Source organism: Pleurodeles waltl, chromosome 5, assembly GCF_031143425.1.
Source record: "Pleurodeles waltl isolate 20211129_DDA chromosome 5, aPleWal1.hap1.20221129, whole genome shotgun sequence".
Taxonomy (NCBI): domain Eukaryota; kingdom Metazoa; phylum Chordata; class Amphibia; order Caudata; family Salamandridae; genus Pleurodeles; species Pleurodeles waltl.
In genome coordinates, this window is record NC_090444.1 from 1,095,737,151 (window position 1) to 1,095,755,317 (window position 18,167).

At 42.3% G+C, this 18,167-nt stretch overlaps 1 protein-coding gene across 2 annotated transcripts in view; it reads left to right on the forward strand.

Moving 5' to 3' along the window:
- The window catches only part of SNX9 (sorting nexin 9), an 844,750-nt gene that overhangs the window by 566,238 nt on the left and 260,345 nt on the right, over window positions 1-18,167 (forward strand). For both annotated transcript variants that reach the window (XM_069235304.1, XM_069235305.1), the window contains one exon: window positions 7,486-7,563. In XM_069235304.1, coding sequence (XP_069091405.1) covers window positions 7,486-7,563 — 78 coding nt within the window. The remainder of the gene's footprint in view (window positions 1-7,485; window positions 7,564-18,167) is intronic.

An 18,167-nucleotide genomic window follows, 5' to 3' on the forward strand; every position in this document is an offset into this window, starting at 1 on the left:
AAAGGACTCCACACCTGGTAAGAAAAATAGTCACTATTCATCTGAGTAGAAAAGACCAAAATGACAAAAATCCAACATACTCAAGTCAAAATATCTCTTTATATGAATCAGTGAATATATCTCTTTAGAACATAGTACCTGGGTTGCATCAAAAACAAAGATGATGCAGGCTACAGGGGAGGTGAGGTGATGAGAAAGCAAAAGGATGTGTTGGTTCCTTACTGCACAGTGGAGGTGGTGCATCGATTCTTTTCTTGCAGGTGAGACGATGCTCTGGTTCCTTACTGGCAGAGGAGGTGATGCGCCGATTCTTTCCTTGCAGGAAAGACGATGCATCGGTTTCCGGACACGCATCCTCGTTTCCTTACTGTGGTGCAGGATCGATGAAAAATTGGCACCCAAGGACGATGAATGGAAAATCAAGATGCGCTGTGTTGATGGGACTGCAGTGAAATAGCTGCTGCTTTGGTTTTCCAGCTGCAGGACCGGTGCTGCGTCAATTCTCCAGCTGCAGGGCAGGCGCTGCATCAAATCTTCAGCCGTGAGACAGGCGCTGCTGCGGCATGTTGATGCGTGGATATTCTCCTTCAGGTCACCAGCTTACATTTCCAAGGGCCCGGGGACCGGAGTTGGCAATTTAGGACTCTCAGCAGGAGAGCCCAGGCACAGGCAGATGAAGTCTCTGAGACTTGTTAACTGAAGGCAAGCGCAGTCCAAGCCCTTGGAGAACCTTTGGAAGCAAGTCCAGTCCTTTCACTCCCAAGACAGAACAAAAGCAGCAGGCCAGCAAAGCAACAGGAAAAGTGGCATCCAGCTCTTCTTCCTGGCAGAAATTCCTCAGTCCAGAAGGATTCTAACTATTTGGTGTCAGAGGTCCAGTACTTATACCCATTTCTGTCTTTGAACTAGGCAAATTCAAAGATAAGTCTTTGTAGTGCAAAAGACCCTGCCTTACCCTGCCCTGGCCCCAGAAACACTCAGAGGGTTGAGGACTGCTTTGTGTGAGGAAAGTCACAGTTCTGTCCACAGCTCTGTTCAGGTAAGTGTCAGCTCCTCCCATCTCTCTAGCTCAGGAAGACCCATCAGCCTGGTGATGGGCCATCAGGATTTGCAGGGCACACCTCGGCTCCCTTTGTGTGACTGTTTAGAGTGAATGCACAAACTGTCCTTTTGCCACAGACATGTATTCAACAGGCAGGCAGAGGCACAGAATGGTTAAGCCAGAAAATGCCCACTTTCTAAAAGTTCTGTATTCAAACTCACATTTCAGAAACCAACTTCACCAAAAGATGTATTTAAATTGTCAATTCAGAGACCCCAAACTCCAAATCTCTATCTACTCACCGTGGCGAATTACACTTAAAAGATAGTTTAAGGCAATCCCCATGTTACCTTACGATATAGATAGGCCTTGCAATAAGGAAAAACAAGTTTAGCCGTATTTTCATTATTAGGGCATGTAAAGCACACCAGTACATGTACATAGGGCTGCCTTGGGCCTACTTTAGGGGTGACTTACATGTAGTAAAAGAAGGTTTGGGCAGTGGCAGGTCTGAGACATATTTATAGGGCAACTCAGGTGTGGCACACTCGGTGTTGCAGGCCCACTAGTAGTAATTGATTTACAGGTCTGGATTGCACATTAATAGGGACTCATCAGTATATCAGATATGCCACTCCATGGATAGATCAGTCACCAATACAATTTAGACAGGAAACACATGCACTTTAGCAGTGGTCAGCCATGGTAAAGTATCCAGAGTCCTAAAACCAGCAAAACAGATTGGTCAAAAATAGGAGGAAGAAGGCCAAAGGTTTAGGGATAACCCTGAAAAAGGTGCCATTTCCAACAGTTGTGCTTTGTACAGAGGTACAATTATAAGGACAAACAAGGATATTCTTAAAATAAGTACTTTATACATTCTTAAAATAAGTACCTTATACTGGAAAGTCCACAAAGTGTGCAGTGTTCAACCTCAGCCTTGTCAGCAAAAGTTTGTGGTTGCTGTTCGTAACCCAAATAAGGTATGGTACTGTATCAGGAGAAATACATATCGTATTGTAGTCTGAGACTCTGGATTTCTCTGATAGATTATGTAGGCTCACAACAGTACAATTAGACTTGTAAATTGCCTTCAGAGATTTAGAGTAAATAGTAGAAAGAGCCTCTGGTTTAGCAAAAAATTCAAGTAAGTTCAGAGTACGTCAGTTAAAACTAATCGGTTGAAAATTATTTCTTTTTTACTCCATTCCTTTACCCATAATAGCAGTGGCTGAAACCTTACCTCTTTTGTGATGACATACACATAATGTTCTTGTACCAAGTCACCACATGACACTTCCCACATTTCCATGAAGTATTCCCATTTGCTTAGACTTCTTTAAATATGCCAGTATGACACTCCAGTCCTGCTCCAAGATGGGTCTTTGTAGGCTGAGTGTAGTAGAACCACACAGGGAAGCTGCATCCAAAGTAAGTGAATTCATCTATTTTTCTGTATCTTTCATTGTACAAGGATAATTTCCTTAATAACTTTGATCTTACAATTTTCCCTTACCCTTTATTACACATTCAGGACCTTGCAACCTGACTTAATAGGTACTCAACAACCAATTCCTTTTTGGCTTAAATGCTTGACACTTTTTCTCTGACACAAAATGTCTACACTTGTGAATTTTTGATCACTAGTCAAGTGCCAGTGTGATACTTAAACTTTTCTCTGTTGCCTAATTTACGCGTTATCTTCTCAGAGTATAATTTAATATATAATTAAGTGCATGGAAGCTTTGAGACACTTGTGTACTGGTTAGCTTTATGGTACAAGTGCTCACAGTTACCAGTTTGAGAAGTCTATATTTCAATGTGTTTGTGTAAATATTTAAAAATGAGGTAATTCTAACTTAGGAGGAGTGTTTTTCATTCACCATTTCAAGAACTGGTTTGCCCCTTTTTTTAGGTTTCGCCTGCACAGCGCTTGGGCTGTGCTTGCAAAATCTCTTGTAAAGAAAAATAATCTTAAACAGGTCTTAGATCCTGCCTATTATTTACCTTTACTTACCCTTAGTTGGCTTTGACACTCTTTGTTCCTTGCTTCCTATTGTAAGCGCCTCCTCTCATCTGGCTTTCTCCTGGGCTTCAGTCTTTGGTCCCTGCCGTGGAGCTTGGACTAAGTACTGCTTCTGGTTACTAGGACCGTCCACTGGCCTCAGGCTCCTTCGCATCCCTAGTAAAACAAAATGTTATATTCGGTTCTGAACTAGGACACTGTAGTGTTGGATTGCTTTTATAATGTCAGCTAAAATCCGATACTGAAAGGTGTTCATAGTTTCTTTGAGATATTTCTATTTGTGATGTGCCAACTCTAATCTTGTGTTGTTTGCTACAAGAGACAAGCTTCTGTGGTGTCAGTCCTCAACCCCCACCTTCTCTCGCTGTCCTTTCCTTTTAACCTGCCCTCCTCCCACCTTCCAGTCTTTTTAAAACATAATCCCACCACTCCCGCTACACGTTCTTTGTTTCCCACGATCCTCCCTCTTGTTTCCTACCATCCCACCCCCCACACTATTTGAAAACATATAGCACAGCAGACCGGGTTGCTATACAACACGGCTAAAGTACATAAAAGCATAGCACTATGGAGCAGTTAGCACCGGCCGTGCCATAGTGTTTTGTATTTATTTACTCCTTTGTTTACTAAAACATATTTAAATAACATTGAGAGCACCAATAGGTCTTGCATAGGTGAAACCTACTTGCTTTGCCCATGTTTGTCTACTTTTTATCACGGTATTCCAGCATTTTTCTTTCACCACTAACCACAACATGGCCCATTAAGAGATCATAGTCAGAGTCTACTCTGACTATGTTTAAAGGGTTATTGATCCTGAATACACCACCCATTCCCCAAACGTTTATGGTATTTGGACAGGGACTGAAACATACCAAACTTCAGTTTGTGTTGAACCAATCCAATTTCTTTTGTTTTTAGTCCACTCAATTGGCAATTACAAAAAAGTTTTATGTTAACCATTAGGTAGTTTGTCTTTCATTTAGGTCATTTTCAATCCTTTATTTCCTAATTGAGGGATTTAATGGTTGCACAATCATTATCACCGCAAGAACTCCCTTAAATACATCTTAAGGTTTAGATCATTCATGTCAGAGCTGCAGACATGGATAAGGAGCGCCCCATGATGAAGCATGTTAACTATTTTAACAATTTAACAGTTAACAATTTAACAGAGAACTGTGCCCAGTATTTTTTGTGTTATACTGTGTCTTACTCTTAGCCTTCATAAATAGCTTCTGGGTAACGTCAGCCTGCTCACTGAGCAGAAAAAAAGACTAGTATTTGTGCACTGCAAGTACATTAAAACAAGTGATGTCTAGCATTCAGAACAACAGACCAAATTTCCAGGGGCTACAATTATCTGTTAACCTGAGCAAGATATATATCAAAAGCAGTAAGTTGGGACTTTGTGGTCATATTCCATTCTATCAAAAACCATTGTAAGACTAATTTAATGATTTATTGCTGCTATGGCTATACACGTTTTTTCCTTGCCCTTGCCCTTGCAGTTGCATGTACTTGTAAATATTATGAAAGCAGAGAATTCAGGTGTTGCTCTGCCACGGAAAGTTAGTGTCCCTAGCCTTATTAACTATCAAAGTAGATGTGAACCAACAGTCAAGACTAGGCTTAAATTTAGAGAATTTTGAGTTCGGCAAACATGATTATAAGAGTTGCAACAAATATGGTATTATCAGAATAAGTTGGACGTTGAAGTAAAGCACTACTCTTTAATATTATCTCAACATATGTAACTATTTACAGTAGTAGTAGAAAATACTTTATTCGGTTGTTATCGGCAACCATGAAAGCACTTATAAACAAATGAAAATAAATTAACATAGCTAATTTAAGTTAAAATCTAAAAGTGGTATACACCAATTAATGGTAATAAAAAACACGGCAACACATTACAAAGACTGTTAATAAAACATCTACAAAGTTGTCTAAAAGCCCTTTCTGGCCTTCAATACTGCGCATAAATAAACTATAATACCATTACAAATTTTGATTGATGAAAGGGTTTGTAGTTACAAAAAGGCCAGGCGACACTGACGTATTTGTTTTGATTTTAAAAATGGTGTTGAAAATGTTTTTCTCTGGCTAGTATACAATTTACAAAATAAAACTGTATGTATTGTACTTTGTATTGAGACTGAATCACAGGGACAGTTCTCCAGTACAGCACTCCAATCATTCATTACAGGAAAACTAACCAATAAATGGAATGTCTCTAGTCTTAAGCGAATGAAAACAAAACGATGCCTAGGATTCAAAACGTGCTGTAAATATGGTGCTATGCCGTCCGTCATCTGCATCAGTTGATTCCTCATAACACTTGTGCTTCTGTTGCCCACCTTAAATCGGCCAAATGGGTAAGGCATTCCATTTTAAGTTCTTTCCTGGTCAGTGTTCCTTTTATGTCTGGTGTAACATAATAGTCCGGATGGCCCAAGTCCGTAAAAAAAGTTTTTAATGTACTCCAACAAAGGAATTCGCAATGAATGATTTAAGGTTTGACAATCCTTTATAATCGCCCTGTTCAGACTTGCATATTCTGAAGACCAGACTTTGTGCCATAATAATACTGGTTGTATCCTTATTAAGTCAGCAATATGCGTAACCCCCAGTTCTGAATGACACACAGATAGTGAAGTGGATTTATGGAAAATTAAAAGTGATTGTAAACATTAATTTTCCGCTATCTGCAATGCATTGCACTTTTTCTGTCCCCATAAGCCAGGCCCATACATTGCGACAGAGACACATTTAGCACTATAAATTGTCAGCATGTCTTTTGGAGTGATCCTCCCTACTCGTTTAGAAAACATTTTTATGGCCATATTGGTTTTAATAAATTGTAATTTCCTAGAACTGATACATTGGGACCAGGTACCATTATTGTCAAACAGGATTCCTAGGTATGTTTTAGAGTGATTAACTATAATGCCTAGTTCTTCCATGTAATTGGCAAAAGTTGCCAAAAGACGCTGCAAAGCTAGTGGGGTTTGTGCCATAAGAACGGCATCGTCAGCATACATAAGAGCTGGTATCTGTTGGTGACCAATTTGAGGTAAATCCTTACTTTCAGTGACTAACACTGACTCAAGTTTATTTATATATAATGAAAAAAGGAAAGCGCTAATACGCAGCCTTTTCGTACCCCTGGATTTATGTCAAATGAGTTTGTGCACTCCCGTATTTACAGTGGAAATGGATATCAAATGGCAAAATCGCATGCCTGGCTGTAAAACAATAAAGTAACCACTAGCCACTACCTTTGAAAACTATACTGTTCATGTTCACAAACATACACACACTTTAGATCAACCAAGTGTTAAACTCCATTGATAGTTGTGCTACTAGTGATAGTGAACTGTCTTATGTGCACACAGTCCTATGTTTACAAAAAATATTTAAACACTGGTACATATAATAGTGGCAAAATTTCCAATAAACACACAAACTAAACGTGAAGGAGCCCGTTCCTGTTCAAAGTCCCTAGATCTACTTTACATGTTGTGGCCAGAAAGCAGCTCCTCTGGGTAGGGAGATACAGCAACCCAAAGTGTAAAATCACTTCATCAAAACAGGACATGTGCTGGGCTACTCCCCAGGATGCGGATACCAATTGTGTGTCTCCTAAACCCGGGCACTCCAAAGGCGGGTTGAGGGACCTACAAACTGTTCTAAAAAGAACAAAGGTAGGTGTGGCATAAAATTACTCACAGAATCCTGGACTTTCATCCCTAAATAAAATGTACTTATGTGCATGTGGCTTTAAACCAGAACATTTCAGTTCTTCCCAAAGAGGGGCAGATAATGCTGTGCCTTGTCCGTTTGCTAAATAAATCCTTATTAATTAGATTTCTTTATGCTTGCATCTGATTTTTCAGTTGCTCAGTATTGGAATTACCCAACGCAGGGCTCTTCCACTCTTGCTTGTATGTACCTGAAGCCCGGAGCTAAGCCTCGTTAATGATGATGTAGTGACTTGTGCAACATTGTGTGTGTGTGCTTGTGACTGTTAGTGTGTGAATGAGTTATTGAATAGTATATTTGAGCCAGTCATTGAGCTACTACGCTAGTGTGTCAGTGACTGAGTTTTTGAGTGTATTTGAATAAGTAGCCTTTAATTTGTGTTTGAGCGAGTAAGTCAATCAGTAAATGAAAGCAATTCAGTCAGTCATTTTGGTATTGAAACACTTGATTGTGATTTGTGTTCACTGTTAAAATGTGCTTATCATGTGCTTCAACGTTTGAAAAACTTTATAAAGCACGTATTCTGCAAATCTGTCTCTTATTCAAAAGGGCAAAGCAAATCATAGTGATGCAAGCCAAATCTTGTTGCAAATATCATGTCTTTATGAATATTATTTCCGGTTGCATTTAGAACTGTTATTTTGTTTTTCAGCGTTACCAAAGGAGTATCAGAAAATTGGAAAAGCCTTGCAGACATTGTCACAGGTCTTTAGCTCCAGCGGGTATCAAGGTATTTTTAATTCTTGTTTCTACTGCGTCATTCAGTATTGCTTAACCTTTTAGCTTTTTACCCCTAATTAGATCATGTTCTTACATCATTTTAGATATGCATTATTATTTTAACATCGTTTTCAGTCATAGTGGCAGTTGGTAGCAGGTAACCATCCCTTGGACCAGTAATGTGGAAAAATAAATTTCACAAAGCCCCTGAAAACAAGCCATCTTGTTGAAAGCTAATTTTACGGCTCATTGAAGTTGAAGGAGTACAATGTAGAGTTGAAAATGTAACCTGAAACAGACAAGTACAGGTTAAAGCAGAACTCTGCAGAGCGACTCCCTCGTGCACTATGCATAGTACAAATCTGAGCTATAGTGGTCTGTAAGGGGAGATAGAGAGATCAGGACTTCCACCACCTTGCCTGAAGTTTGGGTTGTTTCAAATGTGAGGGCTATGCTATTAAACAACCGTGTTTTGGGCCTGTGGCCATTTTAACACTGTGTACTGCTATTTAAAGTTACCAGGGATTCACAGCCAACAGTGGGGAACATCAAGCATTTGAATCAATGAAAGAAACCAGCACCAAAAAACTGAAGTTAGAGAAAAGTAATTTTTATTTCTTTATAGCAAACCTAGAGTGAGAAGCAATTCATGTATCTTTCTATAAAATAACCCTGCCACTATCCAGATTTTTTTAGTATTACAAGAGAGTACTGCATCTATTTTCATGCCCTGTCTCCACTACAGGTTGGCCGTGATACAATCTTCCGTTGTATCCGTCATAAAAATGTATTTATTTGGACAGCGAGTAATTTTGGCCTTGCTTAATGAATCTGCACTAAAATTATATGCAATTAAGTTTTAACTCGGAAAGATGTATGCAGACGGGTCATGGGGAAGAACGTTCCAGTGGGCCCCAAAAAGTTGTATTTTTTATTTAGTTAAAATAAAGGATCATAATGATTATGCCCATTCATTACTCGGAGAGTGAGAATGCCTGCAGAGTTTGGCTGAAGGCCAACTTATGTGGCAGCGCCTGCTGTCAAGGTAACAGGCCATGTGCTAGGGTGGGAAGACTAGACACTTTGCTTGAAAACGGAAATTGCACTATACCTGCTGGACAAAACCAAATGCCTTGATCTGCTCCTAGTGGGTGCTGGTTGCAGGGCGTGGCCAATGAAAGTTCTGCCTGAGCACTGGGGACTGGCGGTCAGTGTGTACGGAGTGGCTGAGGGTCAAAATGTGCCCTAGCCTTCTTCCTCAGAACCTTCCGAAGACTATGCCTTGTGGCCTCTGGGGCAGGCAAAGTAGGTGCAGTGCATGGCTAAAAGCCATGTTCCATGGCATGTGTGGCTGTAGAACAACATTCAAACGTGACAGATGTACCTCTTCTAAATTATTCAAAATATATCAAGTCGATGCTCATTGTATCATCATTGAGAAAAATGTGCTTTATTTAACATAATATTCGTCAAATGTAAAAAAGAATTGCTTTTTCATAAAGGACCAAACAATAAGAAGACAACAATTCCCTACACACTAAGAGACTACATGTAACGTATTCTATGGACAAAATAACAAAATAATAAACCAAAGATCACATAAATATTTACATTCAATTACCAACAGTGTACGAAAACAAACATACCTACAGATAGACAAATGCAATAGAGACAAATAAGACAAACATTACATAAACGTGTGCTCATGCATATAAGACATACAAAAAGTTCATTGTTCATATTAATTTGTTGCGCATATAGCCCACATACTTATACAGATTCCATATTCAGTGCCAATGAGCAGTTGTCAATTTTAAACACAGTAGCTTCTTTGTCAGCCACTTAGTAATCTTCAGGCTTCACATGCTTTAAGTGATTGACAGTCTTTGATTCTAATAGTATGGCACTAAGTACTCTTTCACTTTGTCTTGATTATTGCCTTCTCATCAGCGACTTTATAATCCTTCTCTTTATCTTTGCTGTCGCCTAAGTTATGCTGGTGGTGTACAAGCTTTTAGATCATGGGCAGTATTGGCTACTGCCTGCTGTTTGGTACTCCTCTACCATTTCTTGGCTCTTGCCAATGCACATTTCGGTGGATAATCAACTGCATAATGTTATAATTTATCAAGCCACCTACATCAGGGCAATGTATAGAAACGAGTACTAGACTTTAAGAGCAAATCTAAACGAAAATCCAAAAAGAGAGTATTATTTAATTAAGTACAATAAGAATTAAAGGGGATCATTGCGCCTAATGTAAACCACCTGTTGGAAATGACCCTTTTTGCAGGGTCATCCCAAACTTTTTGCCTTCTTCCTCCTATTTTTTTAGTTCTCTTTTTGCTGGTTTATTGTCTCTGCGCACTTTACCACTGCTAATCTGTGCTAAAATGCAAGTGCTCCCTATAGAAATTGAACTTTTGATTGGTTTATCCATGATTGTCATATTTGATTTACTAGTAAAGTGCACTAAATGTGCCCAGGGCCTGTAAATCAAATGCTACTAATGGGCTTGCATCACTGGTTATGCCACCCACATTAGTAGCCCTGTAAACATGGCTCAGACCTGTCACTGCAGTGTCTATGTGTGCAGTTTTAAACTGCCAATTCGACTTGGCAAGTATACCCACTTGCCAGGCCTCAACCTTCCCTTTTCCTACATGTAAGGCACCCCTAAGTTAGGCCCTAGGTAGCCCCATGGGCAGGGTGCAGTGTATGTTTAAGTTAGGACATATACTAGTGCGTTTTATATGTCCTAACAGTGAAATACTGCCAAATTCGATTTTCACTGTGCAAGGCCTATCCCTCTCATAGGTTAACATGGGGGCTGCCTTTAAATATCCTTAAAGCGCAGAGTCCCTTTGAGAGCAGATAAAAATGTGGAGTTGGGTCTCTGAACTCACAATTTAAAAATACATCTTTTAGCGAAGTTGGTTTTTAAATTGTCTGTTTGAAAATGCCACTTTTAGAAAGTAGGCATTTTCTTGCTTATAACATTCTGTGACTCTGCTTGTTTGTGGATTGTCTGTCTGGGTCAGTTTGACAGTTGGGCTGTTCACACCTTTCCTCTAGACAGTGACACAAAGGGGGCTGGGGTGTAGCGTGCATATCTTGATTAGCCATCTGTGCTGGAGGGGAGAGGAGGAGTGGTCACTCACAACTGAAAGGACTGGGCCTGCCCTCACACAATGCCATCTCCGACCCCCCTGGTGAGTGTCTGGGGCCTGGCCTGGACAAGGAAGGATCTTGCAAACACTTGAGGCTTTGCTTTGAAGTTTGCCAACTTCAAAGGCAGAACTGGGTATAAGAATGAACACCCAAAACCCCAGACTTTTAGAATCTATCTGGAACCAAGACGAACCTCTTCCCAGGAAGAGAGCTGAAGAACTGAAGGAGGAGAACTGTCCCTTTGCTGTGCTGCTTTGCTGGACTGGCCTGCAGTTGCTGCTTCTACCTGAAAAGAGCGCAAAGGGTGAACTTTGGTGTGTGTCCTGCTTGAGAAAATTCTCCAAGGGCTTTGAGTAGAGATTGCCTCCTGTTGGAAGTCTCAGGGACACCAAAGACTTCAATTTCCTCAACCTGCAGCCCTGGGAACTGTGTTTTGTGCTGCTCAAGAGGAGAAACCACTGCGCCGCTGCCAACGACGCCACTGGCCTGCACCGTGACCTGCCGACGCCGCACTGAGTCGCATTGCCCTGCTTCGCAGCGCGACCCTGGTCTCACTGACGCTGTCATCGGACGACTTGACCGAGCCGCTGCTCACACCGTGACCTGTGGGCCCCGCACTCTGGCATCACCTGCTCTTACCGCAGCCTGGGCATCCCCGACGACGACGCTCCTGTTGACAACGGTGCCGCTGCCTGCACCATTGCCTGTGGACACCGCTTGGTACACGAAGCACCATCCCACACAGCAACCCCAGTCCACTGCTGCCAGCACCATCGACTCCTGTGTCGTCACCAGGCATCCTGCCTGCACCGTGGCCTGTGGACACCGCTCGTGAGGGTCACAAAGCACCATCCCGTCCCGCACTGCAGGCTTGGGCCTACGGACGACATCGCTTCAGCAACAAGGACGACGCTGCCTGCACTGTGACCTGTGGACGCCGCACGTCGCATTGTCCCACTTCGCACCGTAGCCGAGGTCTCACCGACGCTGCTGGACGCCGTCACCGAGCCGCAGCCTGCACCGTGACCTGTGAGCACCACACGTCGCATCGTCCCGCTTCGCACCGTAGCCTCGGCGCCATCCAACCCGGCGCACCTGACTTCATCAGCCTGGAGTTCGATCTGCAACATGTGTGACCTCAAGGGCCTGACGACTCCTGCACCGACTCCTGAACTGACACCGCAACATCAGCAACGCTGCTCTCCGGAGCTCACCGCGAGGATCATGACACCCTGCAAATCCAAGGTACTGTTTGCGGGTCTTCCCGACACCGTAGCTGGCCCGTAACGCTGCGGCTGGCCTGAACTGTTGGTTTTGCTTATCACGACACAGTGATAGCCCCAGGTGGAGCTATTGACTTCAAGGAACTGCATTTTTGAGTAAATCTTGCAGCTTTCATATTTTTATTACTGTATGTTGGAATTTTATTGTATTTGGTCTTGTTTTATATAGATAAATATTGGCTATTTTTCTAAAACTGGTGTGTCCTTTTGTAGTGTTTTCACTTATTACTGTGTGTTATGTGCAAATACTTTACACATTGCTTTTGAAATAAGCCTGACTGCTTGTGCCAAGCTACCAAGGGGGTGAGCAGGGGTTATCTGAGCGGGTATCTCCCTTATGCTGTCTAGAGTGAGGGTCCCTACTTAGACAGGGTGCAAACCGACTGCCAACTAGAGACCCCATTTCTAACACCGCCGGAATCACAATAAAAATGGATGTGAATATTAAGCGCATACATACATCTTTAAATATAACACCAAGAGTGACAATGTAATAGAAATACTAAAAAATAACCTAAAAAGTGACAAAACGAATCGTAAAGCGCAAAATAAGCCCAAATCCAGACCAAACTAAAAAAGAAAGTACATAGAGTCCATTTCTAGGAGAAAATGAAAAAAGTCACTCCCGTACCGTGAAGCACCAGTCTTAAACAAATTCTTCATCTGAATGATAGTAGGAGACACCTAAGGACAAGAGATGGAGACGTCAAAATCTCTCTTAATAAGTCAAATAAATACCTAGAAAGGGAGTGATCTAGTGCCTAAACACTTAAGTACACAAAAAACATTAAACGAAATTCCCAAGCAAAGCTAGTAGTAATGAGGCTAACTGCGTTAGAAACACATATCTGTCAATATGGCAGACTATCGAAAAAACAGAGGAAAGGAGAAAAAGGTTCGGCTAGACCTCGTTCTTACCAAAAAGTGTGCAAGTCATGATATGTTTCTCGTCATATTTCCAGAACAACAGAAGGTGCACCTAGCGTTCCTGTCTGGGAACTCGAACAACTTGCGTGCTCTCAAGAAAACTCACCATCTAAGGAAAATCAAAGCTGCAGATCTGAGAAAGGGGGCAGCCATCTTAATATAGATAAAGTGGCACTAGAGATAATATCACTCTTACTATAGTGAAGTAAATGGCTCGAGCTGGAGCATTCTAGCACCAAGATGCTGGATACAGAAAAATAACACTAAACTAGACTGCGAAGCATCGCTCATGGAAATAAAGCTAGCGATATTAGGAACGCGCTTACCAAAAAACGTGCAAGGCATGATATGTCCTTCATCATATTTATAAAACGACAGAAGATGCGCGTAGCGTTCCTATCTATAAGCTCAAAAAACTTGCTTACTACCGAAGAAAGGTTGCCCTCCACAAAACTAAGATAGGACTATATGAAGAAGATTAAAGATGGAAGATAGATTACTCTGAGAATACTGTCAGAAGGCGATTTCACAAGGTGTTTTGCCAAGGTATTTCTTCCTTATCGGATGTGTTCAGATAGAAGATCCAAAAGACTTCTTGCTTTTTTTAAATGCTTCCAGACTTCGTCCAGTTTTAGGTACAATCTTTTCCAGAACGGTCCATCTAATTTCATCTTCCCTATATTTGTGTGCGATCCAGTATTTAACGAGTAGGTCATAAGGCTTCTGTGTCCTGATAGCTGACTTGTGCTCATAGAATCTTATTCTAAATTCTCTAGATGTCTCGCCTACATAGCCTTCGTTGCATGGACAGCGAATCAGATAAATCACACTTTCTAGATCTGCAATTTGTCATAGTTGTTAAATCGACTAACTTGTTGTTCCATGTCAAGCTGTCAGGTACTACAGCTCCTTCACATGCTTGGCAATTTCCACATTTTTGGTTGCCTCTAATAGGTTCCAGGCCAGTGATGGACCTTTGTACAAGATCTTTAATAGTGTTCGTAACAGATTTCACTAGTATGTTGCGTAAATTCCTGTTTCTCTTGAAAGCAAAGAGGGGTTTATTTAGGTATTCTGAGTCAGTACTAATATTCCGGATGTGCCATTGAGAATTTATGATTTGTCTGATTTTGTCATTTATGTTGGAATGGCGAATGGCACACACCAGTCTATCATTTTGCTTCTTTTCTCTTTCCTGAAACATTGACTGGTGATTATTGTACTTAGCTCTTTTTAAGGAGTCTATAATTAATCTCTGTGGGTAACCCATTGAATGAATTTGTTTGCTAATATTCCCGCATGGTCTAGAAAATCTTTCATATCTGTAGAAATATGTCAAAGGCGTAAGAACTGGCTAAATGGAATTCCCTGTCTTTGACATCTGGGATGATAGCTGTCAAAATGTAAAATAGTATTCCTGGCCATGGGTTTAGTGTATAGGGACACCTGCAGATGTCAGTTCTTGTGCTTAATCCAAATATCTAGGAATTCAACCTGACTACGATCACTTTTCATCGTTAATTTAAGATTAGTGTCACACAAATTAAGCCACAAAAAGAACTCTTCTAGTTGTTGTTCCTCACCTCTACATATGAAAAACACATTGTCTATGTATCTAGACCACAAAACAATGTTTTTGAAAGAAAGGTGCTATTTCATTGTAAACAAATTTCTTTTCAGAGACCAACATTGAGGTTAGCTACACAGGGGGCCTAAGTGCACTTAGGACTGAGACTGAGTCTCTATTTTGGTTCGGACCTTGGATCCGAGCCAACCGCCCACAGCCTCCACATCGGTGCTGATGTCAGAACTGCCTCCATATTCAGGAGGGTACAAGATGCATTTTTACTTCTCCTCCTTTACTACTAAAGAGGAAGCTGTCCTTTCAGGAAGCCTTGGACACTCCTCCACCACAAATGAGAAAAACTAAGGACCAGGTCACCAGCCCATCTCACAGGCCTTCTCCACTTCCTCCACCTTCACCTCCACCCCCCTACTTCTCCTCCACCTACCTCCTCTCCTCATTCTTCTGTCTCTCCTACACCAGGGGATTACACCCCTCAAGGAACTTCTTTATTTGTTGGGGCCACAACAGATCCTAGGGACACTTATGAACCTGACTGCATCCGTTCCAATTATCCTGCCCTGTACCCTGCATGCCCCTCACCACCAGAGGACACTACTTCCTACCAACAGGTAGTGGCAAGAGCGGCTGCATTTCGCAATGTTAAGCTACACAGAGACCCCATTGAACATGACATCCTGTTTGACACACTCATATCACCACACAGGGATATTCAGTTTCTCCCAGTGCTCTATGGCATGCTTCACCATGCTGATGAAATGTTTAAGGAGCCCATTCTCTCTAGGGTTATCACCCCTAGAGTTGACAAAAATTATAAGCCAGCTCTCTCTGACCCAATATATATTAGGTCTCGGGCCCCTCCTGACTCAATTGTCACCACCACAGGACGAAAATATGCCAGTAACCAGGCCCCGGGTTGCTCCCCTACTCCTGAGAAGGAAAGGAAGAAAATCGATGCTGTCAGTAAAAGAGTTGCAGTGCAAGCAGCCAACCATTGGTGTATCGCCAACCCCCAGGCCCTGTTAGCCAGAAATGACTGGGCTTAGTGGCATGAAATGGAGGAGCTCCTACAGTTTCTACCAGATGAGCACTGGAAGAGAGGGCAACAAATAGTTGTGGAGGGGCAAACAGTTTCTATTAATTCCATCCTCTGTGCCCTGGATGCCACAGATAGAGCTGCACGAAGTCTTAACACGTGCCTTCCTGTGAAGGCATACTTGGCGCGGCTGCTCTGATCTCAAACCAGAAGTTCAGCCAGCGGTCCTTAACATACCCTTTGACAAGGAGCATCTTTTTGGCCCTCAAGTGGATACTACCCTTGAGAAGCTAAAGAAAGACACAGATATGGCAAAGGCCGTGGTTGCCCTCCAGTCCCCCACACAGAGAGGCACTTTTTGTTGCCCCATTTTCAGAGGCTTCTATAAATCTCAGCCTCAAGCCTCCTATTCTAGGGGTCTCTACAAGGGTTTCTACAGAGGCAACAACAATAAGGGCAGAGGTAAGAGCACCACTGTAGTGATATGTGTGTTTGACCACTGACTTTGTGTTGCACCACTTTGCACCTGGCTTAGCTGTCCACCGTCACATTAGTGGTCACCAGTTACAGACTCCATTTTGTATTCAGCTTAGCTTCATTGTCACGTTGAAAGCTGCAAGTGATTTTCCACGTTGTACAATGTGAATTCTGTCTTGTTTTCGTACTTTTTCCCAACAAGGGCTTTGGTTGATAAGAATTTACTCAGACGGCAGGAAACGGCCTTGTTTTGGGTGGGCACCTTGGGATTGTGGCCACATCCCAACGAGTTATTTTCAAAGCTAGCCGAAAGCAATCAGCAGTTTCTTGAATAACTAAACTTCTGCAGGGAGAGGGAAGTCTGGAATTATCCTCTTGTTTGTATAAAAGGCTGAGACCAGATGGACTGGGAACAGAGCAGATCTCAGGCGCATCCAGGACGCTGGAGTGTGTCATCCTTCCCATGAGGATAATTGATCTCTCTCTCCTCGATCGTCGATACTGGGATCTGGCGATTTGATGCTGATAGGAGAGAGATGAAGGAGTTTTGCCCTTGCCTCATGGTGATGCATCTTTATAATTCATTATTTACTTTGCATTATTATATAGATACATATATTTGCTGTGTATATTGCAGTGGAGAATCATTCGTGTATGTTTTCATTTCATTGCTGTGCCCATTTTTAAACGTGTGCTTTCAACTTGCTAATCTCCTTTTAGGAACCTTGCGTACTGAAATAATACATGTCTTCTTTGGACTAAGGAGTGCATTCCAGAGATTTTCGTCCACCACAAAGCAGTGACTACCTCCGTCTTCCCCATGCTCACTCCACACCTGTTGGGGGACGGCTCCAACACTTTCATTTCGAATTGGTCAATGTCAGCATGGCCCAATGGGTCCTTTCCATTATCTAACATGTTTTTTGTCTGGAGCTCATTACCACTCCTCCAAACATTCCCTTGCATTCACAGGCTATCCCTCGAGCACCTCACTCTTCTCAAACAAGAGGTTCAATCCCTTCTTCTCAAAGGGGGCTTGGAGCCTGTTCCCTTACAATTCCAGGGATCAGGGGTATACTCCCTATACTTCCTCATTCCCAAAAAGGGTGGCTCTCTCAGGCATATCCTTGACCTCAGACCACTAAACCAAGAATCCTGTCAGACCATTTTTACAGGTTACTATTCAAGATGTTTTCCACTTCTGCAACAAGGCATCTTTATGGACGCCTACTTTCATATTCCCATCCACCTTACACACTAATGTTCGTTATTGCAGGCAAACATTACCAGTCCAAATTCCTTCTTTTCGGGGTCACTACTGCACCCAGAGTCCTCACAAAGTGTTTAGCAGGAGTTGCTGCACAACTCATCTGTTCCTTATCTAGCCAGTACCCTATGGCAGTGCCAATACCACACCCGGTTGACGGTCCAGGCTTCACACTCAACTTTTATAAATCCTACCTTCAACCCCTTCAGCTACAGCTTTATCTAGGAGCTATCCTCAATGCAGAGTTGGGGCTAGCATACCCCAACCTGGCCCGCGTTCAGAGTTTTCAGTCTCTTCCCCTCCAGTTTCAGGAGGATCGCACATATACAGTCAGGACTATTATGCGCCTGTTAGTAATGATGTTGTCCTGCATTGCCATTGTTCCCCATTCCAGACTACACATGCTTCCCCTACAGGAGGGTCTGTCTCCTCATTTATCTCAGTCACAGGGTCAACTGGAAGATCTAGAGTTGTTAGACCCCCATACTCACCTCTCTCTGCAATGGTGCAACACCACCAACCTCTTGAAAGGACATTCAAAACCTCACAGTACAGGGCCTCTGGGATCTCAGCCTCCAATCCCTCCATATCTATGACCTCGAATTTCAGGCAGTGTTTTAGCCCTGAAATCATTTCTTTATCACCTATCTCACAAGGTTGTCTTAGTTTGCACAAACATCATGACAGTCTTGTATTATCTACAGAAACAGGGGAGGACACAGTCATCCCAATTGTCACAACTCTCTCGGACAGTATGAAAGTGGGCCCTCCACCACCACATTCACCTCGTGGGAGAGTGTCTCCTAGGGACAGATAACGACTTTCCAGGCCTGCTCAGCAGGATGCAGCAACAAGTCCACAAATGGGA